Below are 16233 nucleotides of genomic sequence, written 5' to 3'. Positions count from 1 at the left end.
ATGATTAAAAAATATATTGAGTGTGTTAATTTTTATTCAACTTCAACTGTGATCATACTTAGTGCTATTATTCTTTTATGAGAATTGGGACGAATTTTTGCACACATATCTCTTATTTTGAATTGTTGTCGTGCCTTCGAATAGATAAGGTTGAAATTGGATTGGATGGATTTATTTCAAATTATCTTAACAGCTTATTAAATGTAACGTTTATTAAACAGGTATCAATGTATTAGGGGTCATTGAACCAGTATAATATTAGTTTGACAAATGTAAGGTACATACCTTAATCTACCAACAAACAATATCAATGGTATAATATTGAATAGAAAAAGCGGACAAACAAATGATTTAATTGTGTTTAATCTTGACAATGTCGAACGAACCCTTGACACCGGCGTGTGCTCTCGCCCGTGAGGCCGAAGAAGTCCGCCGTATGATCACTAGCTCACTCACTCTTGGCTACGGCGGAGAGCAATACGAAATAATATTGTTCGGTGATAGAATATCTCGTTGGTGGTACTTTATACGACTTGACAAGATCTGAATATCAAAGACAGATTTGGTGTCGAGAACTAGCGCTTCTCCCCTTATATTATTCAGAATTAATGTAATCGATGGAGAGGTATCGCGATGTTTTATAGAAAGCGGAAGTATGCGTCAATCGTGCGGATAACAGGTGTTTATGCAGAATTGAAATGTAGTGTATTAGTAGCGATTAGCTGTGAATGAGCGCCGTCTTGACGTGCAGACGTGTGTGCACTCCGCTGCATCCACTGTTATCGGGCTATCGGCCGCGGTTCGGCGTCGCACGCTTCGGGAAATTTGTGACATCGTTTCAAATATTTATAAAAAAATTGTGAGGTTCCATATTTAATTAGTAGTAAATCTTTAAATTATTTTTGAATTTATTTCTTAAAAAAGTTGTGTCAAAAGTGATATTTTTTTATAATTTTTACTAAAAAGGTATAGTATTATACGATTTCTAAGCATACTTTGGTTTAAATGATATTTGAAACATATCTAACGATGACTTTATTATTTTAGTAAAATCAATTACACAGATACCTAATGCTGCATATCTTTATGTGTTCGGATATACAAAGGTTATTTTCTGTTGCCCCTTGAGTTTGTAAAGATCCGTATCGCCGTACACTGCATTGTTTCCGCACATGTGATTAAACAAGATCTGAAAACTCAATACTTAGGGAGATGTCTGTCGCGGTTTGTTTGTACATGCAAATTATTTTATGAAAATTCACTGGATTATAATTATTAAATCAACTTAAACTTAATCTAAATAATGATAATATTTATATATTTAGTTCGACATTCGTTAGAAATAAGATTTTTTTTACATAACTAACTCTAAAATTAACTGGAAAATTATAATATATATATTTGTTTTAAATAAAGTACAATATAAGTATAATAGTAATTAAAATTGTCGTTACGCTTTCAAATAGAAATTGGCGATAAACGTTCTAAGGTTAAATTAGTAGCCATTAGAAACAGCGGCTCGCTTGCGGTAGAGTTATAAGTAAATTCGAAATAAAATAAAATTGACAGGGCCCTGTTCTTGACTAGGTACCAACTGCTCTGTGGCTGATGTATTCTAAATTGAGTGAGCCAGTTTTAAAATTTAGCTTTTTAGATTCCATTGTCAACGTCGGTGGTGTTTGGAGTCTGTTAGCTGGTTACCACTTTTTATTAGGTGGCCTATTGTCTACCTTGCAAGTATAATTTAAAAACAATATAGAGAAGATATAATATTCAAGTGCAGATGCTAATGGTTTAAAACTCGTCTGTGGAATCGAGTAGTTTCCGCAACTCGCTACCGACATGCGGATCGATTACATTTAAATAAATAACAATATGAAAATAATATAATTTATATTAAACAAAAATAAATACTCCAGCTGGATATACTTTACGTAATAATTTTATAATTTGTATAATTCTAGAATGATAGCGGTGGATATTTTATTGTTATCGTGTTTTTTCAAAAGTGACGTTAATAACGATTGATACATACAATTGATATCATCACTTAAATATTCACAATATGTAACTAAACATTTATTGTATTGGGAAATAATATGTTGTTATGTTATAGTCACTATATGTGTCAGTCGCGTCGATATGTGTTATAATAACATTATACTTACGATATCATATCATAACTCATTTCTTTATGCTTATTTATTTATAAATTGTAATTAGATGAATATAATTGCATCAATCAGTACAACCTAAATCAAACATAGTTTTGTGTGTGACTTTATCGCAATTCGTTTGAACTTGGTGGCGAGCTCGAGAAGTACCCCATCATAAGTTTTTGTATTCCGGTACAAAGGGTGAGCAAGGCAGTGTAACTACAGTCACGAGATGTATAATATCTTAGTTCTCAAGGTTAATAGCGTATTGCCGATGTGTGATTGGTGGTTAAGCAGTTGTTGCCGAGCCAATGTCTATGGCTAGTTGTGGCCACATGCCATCAGGTGACCCAAAAGTCTAGTAAGTTATGTTAAAAAGGATAAATTTTGTACATAAAAATCCTTATAAGGTCATGAATAAGCTAACCACTAAGCCATTGCCGCTGTTGTCGTTGAGCTTATGTCTAGCTGCACAAGAAGTTAGTTTACTAAAATCATCAGTCAGGCAGACAGTTTTCGGTCCTAATTTCATTCAAAATGATCCAGAAAATATGTAAAGTCTCGTAACATTAACTTACAAACAAAAAGGTATGGGGTTTCGAGAAGAAACAAGCTACCCATTACCATGGTTACTTATACTTAAGTTAAAGTTAGATTACCCATTACTTAATGTTTGTCTTGAAAACACCAATATTAAAACTAAATATTTATTTTTATTTTATTATAATGTACAGTCGGCTTAAATTCTAAGTTTAAGTTAAGGTAAGCCCTGAGTTTTACGGAATGAGATGTTATTGATGTTTAATGAGATGTTATGTTATTCTGAGTTAAGTAGGGAATGAGATGGTAGTGTAATCGCGAAAGTCTGCCTCGTACAGTACAAAGTGTTCAGATCAAAATGACAGCCGAGACAGTGAGAGTGGGTTTCTATTAATAGCTGGGGTCGGAGCCCGCCTATCGGGTCGCTATCTATTGCACTTGAACGGCCGCCTTAGTCATTATAGGCTTATTTATGTGATTAAAGTTAAAATGTATTTTATCCGGTAGTAGGGCGGGAGAGCTTTGTAATGGACGTGTGAAACATGTGACCAATAAATTCAAGTACAGCCTGATAATATTCCGTTGCTGAGATTACACTCTCTCTCCCTGTAATGTTTGGAGGTGGATACAACAGACAAATAGTTTAAACAACGTAATATATCACCTATGTGGGTGGGAAACTTCATTGTCCTATTTTTATATTTTATATTTTCTACAATGCCAGTGTCTGTGAAAGATAAAACCATGACCGGTTATTTTTGGAAAATACTTGTGTGAGTTGGAAGGTCACTCGTCAAAATAGATATTCTATTCCAACCCCAAGAAGCCAAAGAAGACAATAAATAATACCTTTATAGATAGCATTGAATTGATGCAATACAATTGGTCGAGAGCTTAAATAATATCTGTTGTTCATTATGGATTTGTGAAACAAATAACACGTTTTACATGTCGATGAAGCCATTAAGACAACTTTGGAAGTAAAATTGAAGTGGATATAGGGAATGGAATAGCATTTAGAATATTGTGTTATAAATTAAGATAAATTAATCAAGAAATTTTTAGTACAAAATATGGCTTAGCCGTTACTACAAGTCCACTTGGACAAATGTCTTACTACACTGTGCCGAAGCAAGCTATGTTTAATGTTGATTAATAATATTTTTGATTCGAAGAGTATTAGAGAAATTATAACGTGAGAAAATTTAATGTATTGTCGTACGGTGTACCGTCGCGACAATAGTCCCGCTTTTAATCTCAGTTAGATCTTAGACATACAACATTAACACATAAAATGCCTCGTTGGTTTAGTAGCTAGTTAATAAAGCAACAGTTCCCATATCTCGGTGAGAACTTGGCAGTGCTACACTCCTGACCGCGAGCCTATCAATTGCAAAGCCCGTAAACGTCTAATTACTTTCCGTAGTATCAAAGTGACGTCCCATAGGATTATAAATGGTATAAGGATTGCACCTGTGTTCACACACACCCGTGCACTATATTATCCTCTACGCAGTTTGGTGGTCGGGTTCGAGCTTATTGACACAAATAATGAGCAGAAGTACTTCTAATCAGAAGGCTGTTTGACCGTCTTCCTATCATAATAAAAGGATCGGGTCCGGAAAAGAAATTGACTTCTGAACTAAAGTCAATAAACATAAACAAATTATTTGCGCAAGTTTGCATCCAGTTGAGTACAACAATTGATACATTAAGTAGTATCAAATATCCATATTAATGAAGGGCAAAGGCGAGTGTGCAGCTCACGCTACACGTGGATACTTGTCGAGCGGTCGCAGGTTACACTCCCGGCGAACTTCGGCCCCCTCGGCCACTTTGTTTACTCATCACCTTACTCTATTTAATTTACATTTATTGCACTAATAGACTGATAAATGGAGTCAATATCTTATACAATGTTGCGGAGTAGATTGTACTCGTATTATTGTTCTTATCTCAGCCAGCCCACACATTACAAATGTACAATTACAACATTTACTGAATTTATGCCTTATTATTTGTGTACATTCACTTCACATGTAAATAACTGCGCTACGGGAATATGTCCAGGTGGTGTGCTCACGAGACGAGATAAGAGAGCGACAACTAAAATTTTTTTGAGCTTACTTATCAAAAAGTCGTATAAATCAAAATTCAAAAAGTCGTAGTCATTTGAAATTACTATTTAATAAAAAACCAAGAAACACGGGTCTGTATATAGTTAACTTGGGTGTATAATATGATTTCATTTTGCTGGTACTAAATTTGTTTGTTATTCTCGGCAATTATCACATGCACCCAATGTGTAGAGATACTGGAAATTAGCGCAGTATAAAAAAATATTAGGATTATATTGATATTTTTAATGTATAATAACCAACGAAAACCACTCCGGGCGTTTTTTCATCTATTTGTTTTATCAAAATATGCTTTATCTATTTATGATGTGTAAATGTATTCTTAAAATCAATGAAATGTCGAATCTAATTATAATAAGTATTTATCAGACTAATAAAAGTATATAGAATAAAAGAGAAAATAATTCTATCTGTTTATTTGTTAATTCATAACGTCACTATAGTGATCGCAAAGAAATTTGACTTTAAGGTAGGCTGGCATGTATGTATGGGCTGTTCTAGAAGGCATTATATCTACAAGAACTTCCCTTTTAAGATCTCTGCTCGTAACTCGTATTTCGATATAAATTTTCTACAATTGCGGACCAACGATTGTCCCCTGATTGCCCCATTACTACGATATAGCAGAATACAAGCAGTAATTTGAGAAATTTGCCGAGTCACTGTTTACTTCGGAATATATCGTAATTATTGAAGTGATATTTCAATTTAAAATGGCTGTGTTTATACACATAAGTGCATACGAGTGACACAAGATAAATTGTTACATAGAGAAGTCAAAATAACAACGTGTGAACGTTGTCCGTCCAATATGCATTGTAATGGAAACAAAAGCATTTAAAAACCTAGTTAAAATCGAGAACGAAATATTATGCACTCAAAGGTCGAAAGGCTCGTGAGTCTGATTGAGGTCCTCGGGAATTCCATCAAAAGTCGTCGTCGTTGTTGGAAATAATAAATAACAACCCGGAAGCAAGAGGCGGGCGTGGTAATTTTACTCCTGCCGTACACCGAAAAGCATGCATAGCCGCTGGTCTGACACCTGATCCCTTTTCAAACATTCTCGTTTCTTTTGTTCTTGAATCCAGAGAGCGAGGATTATTCACACACTTCTATACTTTATTACTATAATAATGATGTCCTGCGCTTGTTCTTAACCCGCTGTCGTTTGCTACGCGTAAATTTGGGCGAAGCCAAATTGCGCGCCGGTAGTTGCAATATTTTATTTTCATCTATTCCTTTCTAATACAATTTCAAATGTCTGGGTCAGATATCCTGAATATACGCTAGCGTGATTAACTTTGAATAATATCTAGCTATAAAACATAAATAATATATTTATGTAAAGTCGTTATGTTCAGGGTAGACTGAAATAGTATACAAGTGTACAGGATGTTAATCATTTCATGATGTCATCTGCTTTCCTCCTGTGATTTATTCAGAGCCGTCTCAAGCTATGCTTGGGCATCCATGAATTTGGGGCCCTTTTGCTAGATATTTTTTGGTTTAATTTAGTAAATTGTTGGTTCTTTGGGGCCCCCTCAGGATGGGGGCCCTGGGCACATGTCCCATGTGCCCTATGGTAAATACAGTAATGGATTTATTGTACACATATATGCGCCCATATTCATAAATACATCCACGGACGCATCAAAACAGACGCACATACACACACCTTCACACGCAATAAAGTACAAACATCCATTAGTTATTAAGATTTTAAAAATGTCAGGTCACACCATCTGAGTGGTCTACATTTTGTAGTCAATTAACAAATTAAAAGGAAAAGTTATAAGAGAGAAGATTTGATAAAAAAAGCAACTGTAACTTTTAATTAATAACTTTTTAATTCATATTTGTATATATTTAAACACCTAATGTTATTAATTTTTATGTTTATAAATTAATTCTAGTTTACTTGAATAAAATTGATTTGATTTGATTCGAATACATTACATAGATCTAAATGTTTTGTTGTTAAGCAACTGTGGATTAAATAGCTCATTTAAAGTCGATAAAACCGCGTGAAAGTATTAGTTTTTGGTCATTTAGTCACACAATGCTCACATCTTGTATAAGTTGTTACGCTGAACTGTAATTGTTCGAGTTGTGAACTATAAAGACCGAAATTATTACGAAATGGGTTTCAGTCCTCGTCGCTACGATCCGACTCAAATAGTTACGGGTGTGATCGCGGTTGGAGTTACGCTACCATTATTATCAAGACTATGTTATGTAAATTATGTATTATCTTCTAATGTGCACGAATTGAATCTGGTATATTTAATTTGAAATATTTTGTATTCAGATTACGGTGTTTGATTTCAGCCGGTATGTTTGTAAGTATGTTCATCTGTTCCCACATACTTTCAAGCTAGAAATATTTGATTAGCTATATGACGATATTTTAAATTAAAAATGGCGCCATCTAGAGAAACTGTACTTTTAAAAAAAGGGTAAATATAATGGCCGTCTTGGGTATTAAATAGAAGGGTTAATTTAACAGCAAACTTAAAAAATGAATTTGGTTAATTATGGAATAACGCCATAATTTTCAGAGCGCGATTTTTATGTAGTCGGTTTTTAATTTTTAAACTTTTACTCGTTACGAACGTTTGGTTTTAACGATCTTTCGTGAAGTATGTACGGTAGGATATTTGTGGGTTGAATTTCTTCTTGAGGTTGATTGAAGTTTTCGACCATATTAATGTTTTTTCGATCATTAACTAGTGAGCTGATAAAAATCCACAGACATATAGGAATGCTAAAATTATTTATTCAAATCCATGAAAATCTAAATAATAGTGTAACTCTTCTGTTATTCGGGCAAACTTAAATCTTGACTATCCGTATTGGTACCAAATAATAATGCTGCTGCCATAAAATATGTTTTTTCTTAGTATCCTAGGACGATCTCAGTATATTCGGAGTCAATAATGCGCTACCGACGAATATGCCCCCATATCTCGCACCCCTAAGCCCTGAGTTGCGCTGTGCCCGTTTGTACTTTCTCGGCTATTGTGATCTATATCAACTTTTTAATGGATATTATTAGCAGTTTTCGTGTTATCAATTACAATGTACGAATAGCAGAGGCTTCGTACAAAGTAATACAGGCGACCACTCACTGACACGTGTCCTCTAATTGAACCACCGAGCTTCATCATTTGTTATGGTTATTCGGATCGCTTATTTGAGTTATTTTCATTGTGTTATGACATACGGCATCTTCCTTTGTGAGAAAGAGACAAGATACTACATTGAAACGGGTTTCATTCTTAAAAAAGAGCCATACGATCTTTAATTTACTAGAGCTTCTCCCGGAGATACCTTTGACAATACTGGCATTGACATTAACATTACATGTGTGTAAAGTTAAGTAAATAAAGACAATAAGTCATTTTCGGGCTAATTTATACGATTTAATAAAATTCCGTAGTCAACACTTGAAACGTCGCTAAGCAGGCTTCGATTCGCTGTTAAATAATCTTATTATTTGTGACTTGTAAGATTTGTTTGATTCTACATACTAAATGTACTACGTATAAATGTTCTTCAAAAATAACAATGTAATGAGCAGTTTGATTTTAATGCATTTCATTCGCGTTGAGGTCACTGAATGATTGACTCGTAGTGAATGTAAGTAGCACGTGCATTTTCTGTTTGTGACTTTGTTTTATAAAAGAAAGAGTTTTATGAGATATTTAATATGATATATCCTCATAACAGACTATCGCTGCTTCCTAATGTTCCTAATTTCAAATCTTTAATTTAAAATCACTTTAGCCCACCATTATAAAATAGCCAATAAAGTATTTTTGGCCACAAAACCGATTGCACGCGGACAAAGCCGTGGCTTCTGCTAGGTTTATATTGTTTTAATTTATTATTTTAATCTTGAAAATAACCGGTTGCTAATTATGTTTAGGCGCTGAATCTATAACATTACGTAATTAAAATATTTAAATGTATTTGTAGTGGAAAAAAATAGTTTTAAGTTGCAATTTTATAATTAAATAGCTAATAACTCAGCGGAAGTTTACACTTAACACTCGCTGGATTGACGGTTTTTTTTTTACAAAAAATGAAATCATTGTAGTCGAGCATTCACGCCACAGCCGCGCTATTAAAATAATTCGCATTACATCGCGGTCTGCTGTTATGTATTTAGTTAATAATGTAAATAATTCCCGACCTTCAGAAGGTTAGGTATGTCTTGTATATTATTGGTAAAAGAATCGTCTTTTAATTGATTATTAATACATGTCGGATTTTTGCCACTGGTGTCGAGTTAACGGCAATAAGCTTATCGCCAAGATAATTTTACATGCACGCCATACTAATAATCTTGACGCTGTTCATTTTTAATGGTGATATGTAGCTAAGCCCTCAAGATAAATATACATTATTCATTTATTATGTAAAATTATGTACTAGGGTATGGCGATAACAGTGAAAATTTAATTGAGGTATATTTATTAACTACAGCGATAACATTTCTCAATAATATTTAAATATTTACTATCAGAGTTTTGACTGTATTACTAATTAATTTGGTTTGTAACTAACTTTATTTTTCATTTTAGGAATAATGGTTCCAACAATAAGAACGAAACACTGAAGTCTATACTTTTTTTAAATCTGTGAAGAAAATAATAAAGTATGGCCACTATAATTCCATAAATATATTAAAGAAAGCGACTGTTGTTTTACAAAACATAACATTTCAGATGTCTGCCCAGTCGAATATTGCGGACGAGCACGACGGCCAATTCAACCTGGACGGGATCCTGAGCGAGTTGGGCAGCTTCGGCAAGTACCAGCTGTTCCTGTTGCTGCTGCTCGCCTTCCGAGACTCATTCCTTAACATGTGTAACTTCAATTACGTCTTCACTGCAGCTGAGGTTCCTTTCAGGTACAATTCATTTTAAGTCTAGACGATCACTGTGAGACAGTACAGTGCAGTAACTGTCTGTACTTCAGAGAAGGCGTATTTTACCCCGCTTTTTCAATGTGGGTTTGGCAGATACAGTCTTTCTCATGAAATTTTCCTCGAGTACGAGATGATTTATAAAGACAAATATTAAGCAGATGAAAGAAGAGGTGTTTGAGGGGCGGGGAGGGCCGGTGAGTGCTAATGCAATCACTGTCAATTTCTAAAATCAATAACTTTTTATTGAAACTAAGCCTTGGTTAGGACACGGGGACATCGAGAGTTGTAACCTCATAAGCTAAACACTCAAAGGCTAAATAATTATTTTCAATGTGACCTTAAATAAAAATTTACTGTCATGTATGTAATACTTTTACTTGATAGTAGGGTCTTTGCAAGTCCGTCTGGTGAGGTACCACCCAATGATCATATATTCTACCGCCAAACAACAAAACTTTGTACTGTTGTGTTCCGGTTTGAAGGGGGAGTGAGGCGGTACAGCTACAGGCGATGTAAGGAATGGTTAATATTTCTTACAGCGCCAGTGTTTGACTACAGGAGAATGTGACTGTTTACGATCAGATAACTCATGTAATCCACCTACCAATGTCATAAAAAAAAATTAATCAAACTTTACAAAATATTTAACACATAAACGAGACGAACCACGACCATGTTGCTTATGGGAGACCTATGTAGGTATATGATATTATTTCAATGACGTCACTGAAATAACCGTTGATAAAATAGAAAACAAGAGAATTCGAACAATAATGCCATTAAATATTTTATTGGTTGTAATTCGATTTACAATTTACGAGCAATTATTAAGTACTTTGAATTTTACAGATTTAAAATACACGTGTAAGAAAAATCAATTAATTTTATTATCGGTAGCTGCATGTTATCAGTTACTCCATTGGTGCAAAATATAATTACGAGTTATAAATACCCTGTTTGGGTAATTTAATCGCCGATAACAAACACTTTGTGATCGGTATAAATCTTAATGCTATACTATGCTAAATTAACGAAATATCACCACAAACACATATAACTTATTTTTATCAAAAATACAATACATATATTCAAACATAATGATAAAGAAAGAAAAAAATATACACCGGAACATTATCTGGTATAAGTAAGCGTGTACATGTTCCACGGCATTGCTTAGATGTCCTATTCGTTCGTTTCGTCCTTGTGAGAAGGTTTTGAAGCTCATTATGCGGGTTAGTGGGTGAAGGTACATGTAAAACTGTAAACTGCATTAACAAACAACTTAAAAGTATTTTTAACCGACATCAAAGAGCCGTCGGAACGCTCTTAATTCTAAGACTTTAATTAAGTATAAAAATGTACGCATTATATAAACAAATAATCTATAAAAGCTGATAATAATAGCTACAAATGTTTGCTTACGGTAGAGAGAGCATTTTTGGATAAAGGTATATACCGGAATAAGTAATAAGAATAATACCGGAAAAATAACATATTTGCCATTAAAAAAATTTTAAGACACTATTAATCAATAGATTTTATTAAACAAATACTTTTGGATAAAGATGTTTGAGCTTAAGCTCCGGTTCCAACAAGACTGTTCAAGAAAAACAATTGTGAATACTAGGCATTGTAAATAAGCTTTGTTTTAAAAGAGCTACTATGTGAGGTTCGGTTTGTTCTCGGTGGAAGCTGCATTCTGAAACGATTCTGGTAGTGTAATGTCTACTCAAAAATGTTTTATCGTGACGTTTAATTTCTTTGATATATTTTTATCATAATAAACTAATTAGAATTGTTTGCCTGTCTGGGTATCACCACTCAACATTATAATTATGTTTTCACCACCAAGCAGTAATACTCAGTATTATTGTATTCCAGTTGGGGAGAGGGTGTAACTACAGGCACAAGGGACTTAATATCTTAGATTCCAAGGTTGTTGGCGCAGGGGGAGTTAATATTTCTTACAATGTCACTATTTGTGTGGTGGTGATCACTTGCCAGATTGCCTACGTGCCTCATCTAATCTGCATAAATATTTGAAATTAAAAAAATACATTTCAGATGTCGTATACCAGAATGCGAGACATCGGTCCTGAGTTTGAACTCGTCGTGGGCAATCGCGACATCTAACGCGACGTGTCGTCGACCCGTCCTCGCCGCGCCGCTGAACTTCAACACCTGCGACCCGAGGATGTTTGAAAGCAATCACACGGCCGAATGCGATGACGTGGTTTATGAGGATTACAATAGTATTGTGGCTGAGGTATGTGTCTATATATCTTTCTATCTATTAGTTTAATTTTATAAATATCGATTAAAAGTCTATGATACGGTAATGTCATAAATAAATTTTATTTAATACAAGATTTTGTAGATGATTAAAAAAAGGTAAATAACATTTAAAATGTTTGTTTGTTGTTTTTAAAAGTTGGTTTGAAAAGAATAACTACTGAGTTTCGTGCAATTCTCGATATTCTTCATTGAGAAAGTTCAGATAATATTATTAATGAATCGCTAAATAATTCAATAGTTAATCTTTCTTCGCTACATTTGTATTTAGAAATTAATTAAGTTGGACCGACGTAATACGACCGGAACTCGAATACCAACAGTAACGTACGATTATGTGAGCGCACAATCTGTGAGTCGTATCTGCATCACTATTGTTCGTGACACGTGGTCACATTTAATCACGATGTTGTAGAAGATATTCCTGTTCATTATAAATACATTTAATCAATTATGCAATGACGTCGAACGAAAGGATGAGTGCATACATCTAGACAAATAACCTCGAGTTCAACGATACAAGCACAGTTTTTATAAAATAAACCTAATAGATATAAAGTCAGAATTATTTGGAAAATGTTGTGTACATAGTACCTATATTTACTGAAACACTCGAGTGAAAAATAATCTGTCACACGTACGGATATTACAAATTTTATGCCCGTTTTCAAATGCGGTATTTGAAATCAACAGATAACTGTTAGGCATAAAAAGTAACCTTGTCAAGTTGTAGCAATGTGACTTACAACTGAAAATTGACGTTCCAACTTTCTTCATACCAAATTTCAACAAAGTCGGTTCACAGATCAGAGCGAATACATTACAACAACATTTGACTGAACTACTTATATCTACTTTAATTTTACTTCTTCGCTTCCGATAACAACTTCTCTGTCACGTCAACTCAATGTCAAAGTCGTCTATATGTCTTTACTCCTCATGTGATTGAAAAAGATCATAGGTTTGTTTTAGCCAGCATTAGCATTCGTAGCGACAAATGAATGATATGATTTCAGTTTGACTTGGGCTGCCAGCCGTGGAAGAGAACGCTCATTGGGACCGTCCACAATCTAGGACTAGTTTTTTCCTTCGTAGTTTCTGGATTTATATCTGACAGGTAAAACAATATTTTCTATTAGAACCTATATTTCAAGATTCCTGCTGTGATAAGGAGCATCAATAGTTTGGAAAAAGACTCTGTTAAGTCAGTGGGACAACGCGCGAAACTGCGCTTTTTGACCTGCTACCTGTCGTCAGGAATTTCAAAGGCCCGCGGAAGCCACCCTAAAATAGACATTTCCTTGCTAGCAACGGTCGATATTAAATGAAATAAAACTATTTGAAAACATTTAAATCATAAGCAAACATCGATTGATATTTTTATCAGTAAATCGACAAAAACAAAATTATCGCATGTAATTATGCTTCTATTCGATTTTTGTGATAACATATCCATACTAGAGATCTTTCATCGTATTCTATTAGATAGAAAAAATACCACCAACAGCGCTAATGATACCTACTTATTGGCTTTAGATACGGCAGGAAAGTGATAATAGTTGGTACGCCACTTATGGTTGGAATTGCGGGTCTCCTCAAGTCTTTTGCCTTTGATTACTGGACCCTGCTCGTGTTAGAGTTCTTAGAAACCGTACTGGGATATGGCAACGCTTCGATGGTTTTATGTGAGTTTGTTGTGACTATTTTTTTTTGGCAACGAGTTCAGGGTTTCTTTTTTCCAAAAATGTAATTATCAAGTTACTTTAGTGTGGGTTGGTTACATAACCTTATTAGAATTTTTCCTTCTCATCCAATTGCATGAAAAAGAGAATAATTTAAAAACACAAATTAATCTGTATAAAATTAAAATCCACCTGTTTTGTCTACTGCTCCATCAGGGCTTGGAACCTTAAACTAGTCATACTATTTGAATACCACTAAATAATATTGAAATATATTTGTAGAATAAAATCTCGTTTTACATTATTTTAAAATAAATTTATAATCTTGCAGCCCTAGAGTCAGTAAGTCAAAAAAGCAGGGTAGCGTTTTCTTGCATATCTGACATTTTATCGAGTCTGGGTGGAGCGTTCTTTGGACTCATCGCGTGGAAAATTCCTTACTGGAGACATATGATGCGCGCCATTTATGCGCCGCTTTTAATTGTGGTAATGTATACACATTACGCATTAATTTGATTAATTTAATGCTAAAACGCAATATAAATGAAATGCATTTTCATTGTTTGATTCGATACTTTCAGGTGTTCTACATATTCCTCGTCGACGAAGGAGTTAGATGGCTTTTAGCTCATAACAGAAAGGATGAAGCAGTCCGCGTACTCAATAAAGTAGCGAAAGTTAATAATATCACACTTTCCAATAAAGCTAAGGAAATGCTAACAAAGATAACGGAAGAGAGAAATAAAGCAGACGAGGTTACTGGTTCTTTACTTTATATTTATAGAAGCACGTGTTGTACCTTTTATCTTGCTTGGCTTCTTACAACTACCAATACACCTACTGTATTTTATTTATTAATAAGAACGACTTAATAACTTATTGATTTTAGGTTGGTCAGTTAGCTCCAGTAGAAAGGCCAAAAATCTCATCAGTCCTTCGATCAAAAACTATACTCATCCGAATGGCAATCATAGCAGCTTGCTTGTTTTGGTGTATGTTCGTATATAGTGGTGCCATGATCAATTCCACGAGCATTTCAGGCAGCAAATACCTCAACTTTTCTGCCATGATGCTAGTGTCAGTACCACCGAGAATTATTACAGCTTTGACATTAACAAAATTTGGTAGAAAAACGCCTATTTGTGTTGCGTATTGTTTGTGTTCACTGTTCTTTATGGCGTCCGCTTTTGTACCCAAATGTGAGTATTTTTTGTTGTATTCATTCAATGCTGCGTGTCTATTATGTTATTCGATTATAAATAGTAATTAAATGATATAAGTCAACAATGATTTTGCTAACTCGCCGGTCGTGTCCGATTGCCGTCACACCGGGTTATGAGAGTAAGTACATTATGTATTGTGCCCGTACTTGACTCATCATCATCAAACGATTTATTTAAATGTTCCTGTTTTGCAAAGTGCAATTTTTTATGAAATATTTGTTAATTCAAACTTAATTTATTTTTCAACAGCTATCTGGTGGGCTTCAGTAATTTTCTACATGGCGGGTAAGATGTGCAGCAGTTATGGCATCTTCTCAGTACAAGTAGTGGCGATGGAGCTATTTCCAACCACGTCCCGTAACTCTCTGACCAATATCGCCACCACTGTCGGCCGGCTCGGCTCTGTGTTAGCTCCACAAACACCTTTGCTAGTAAGTACTCTTTTCAACGTTTTTTATTTATTTCATAACTCAAATTATGTTTAATATTGTTTATTATGTTCCGTACACCTCACTCCATAACATTACTACCTAGTTTATGTTACACATTATATATTGTATACAGTTCAACTGTTTGGCAAAAAGGGAAAAATAGTTAAGTTAATAATTGGTTTGCCTAGGACCAATTTATGCCCGGTCTGCCCAGCGTAGTGTTTTCTTTGGCAGCGCTGGGTCCGGCGCTGCTGGCTCTTCTTCTCCCAGACACGAGTCGCATGGCGCTACCTGACAGGATCTGTGATGCTGAGCGCATTGACGCCACGAATGACACCAATACTAATATCAGCAGTGCATGAAAGCGACTTAACCTACGTGTAGTGAGTTTCAATCCGCCTATATTAAGAGAAAGACTGTGAACTACAAAGATCTGTATATAGTACAACGTTATTTTGCTTAAACATAATAACAATAAGTATTTATTTAATCTAATTATTTTATTGATTAAAATAGTGTTATCTTTTTTTTAGTGTCGTTATTAAAAATATTTATTTATAAATAATATATTCATATAAATTATATCAATGTATATAACAATTTCCCGAGAGGCACTTCAGTGAGATAAAAAGTATTATATAATTTATAAACAATAGTTAGAAAAATTAGCGTGAAGAATAGATTCGGTAACAAATTAACTTTATGCGTAACTCGGTAGAGACTAATCAAAATTATTAAATGACATTAATAAAGTTTGATTTTTAAATATTAAATTTTTAATTTTATTTATATCGTCTTTATTAATTATGATGTTACCCAGTTGTTGGATTATAACAAC

At 34.2% G+C, this 16233-nt stretch overlaps 1 protein-coding gene across 3 annotated transcripts; it reads left to right on the top strand.

Moving 5' to 3' along the window:
* Positions 1-131: 131 nt before the first annotated feature.
* On the top strand, positions 132-15918 carry LOC125066753 (organic cation transporter protein-like). Of its 3 annotated transcripts, XM_047675003.1 has the most exons (11): positions 714-859; positions 9421-9494; positions 9565-9749; positions 11832-12033; positions 13076-13176; positions 13596-13744; positions 14073-14227; positions 14323-14496; positions 14631-14940; positions 15214-15395; positions 15584-15918. In XM_047675003.1, the coding sequence occupies exons 3-11, from the start codon at positions 9565-9567 to the stop codon at positions 15755-15757; spliced, it is 1632 nt and encodes a 543-aa protein (XP_047530959.1). In that variant the 5' UTR covers positions 714-859; positions 9421-9494; the 3' UTR covers positions 15758-15918. The 3 variants fall into 3 exon arrangements, with proteins under 3 accessions (XP_047530961.1, XP_047530959.1, XP_047530960.1); XM_047675005.1 differs by lacking the exons at positions 714-859; positions 9421-9494 and adding an exon at positions 132-149; XM_047675004.1 differs by lacking the exon at positions 9421-9494 and having other exon boundaries at positions 714-966.
* The last annotated feature ends 315 nt before the right edge of the window (positions 15919-16233 follow it).

The sequence above is a fragment of the Vanessa atalanta genome, chromosome 10, assembly GCF_905147765.1.
Source record: "Vanessa atalanta chromosome 10, ilVanAtal1.2, whole genome shotgun sequence".
Taxonomy (NCBI): Eukaryota; Metazoa; Arthropoda; class Insecta; order Lepidoptera; family Nymphalidae; genus Vanessa; species Vanessa atalanta.
The sequence above is the reverse complement of the archived record's forward strand: the minus strand, read 5'-3'. Positions and strand labels throughout refer to the sequence as shown.

Excerpts from the sequence above, each read along its gene's own strand:
- LOC125066753 (XM_047675005.1), top strand. The coding sequence starts at position 9,565 with ATGTCTGCCCAGTCGAATATTGCGGACGAGCACGACGGCCAATTCAAC. Across the intron at positions 14,228-14,322 it reads ATGCGCCGCTTTTAATTGTG|GTGTTCTACATATTCCTCGT; the intron begins GTAATGTATACA and ends CGATACTTTCAG. Across the intron at positions 15,396-15,583 it reads CTCCACAAACACCTTTGCTA|GACCAATTTATGCCCGGTCT; the intron begins GTAAGTACTCTT and ends TGGTTTGCCTAG.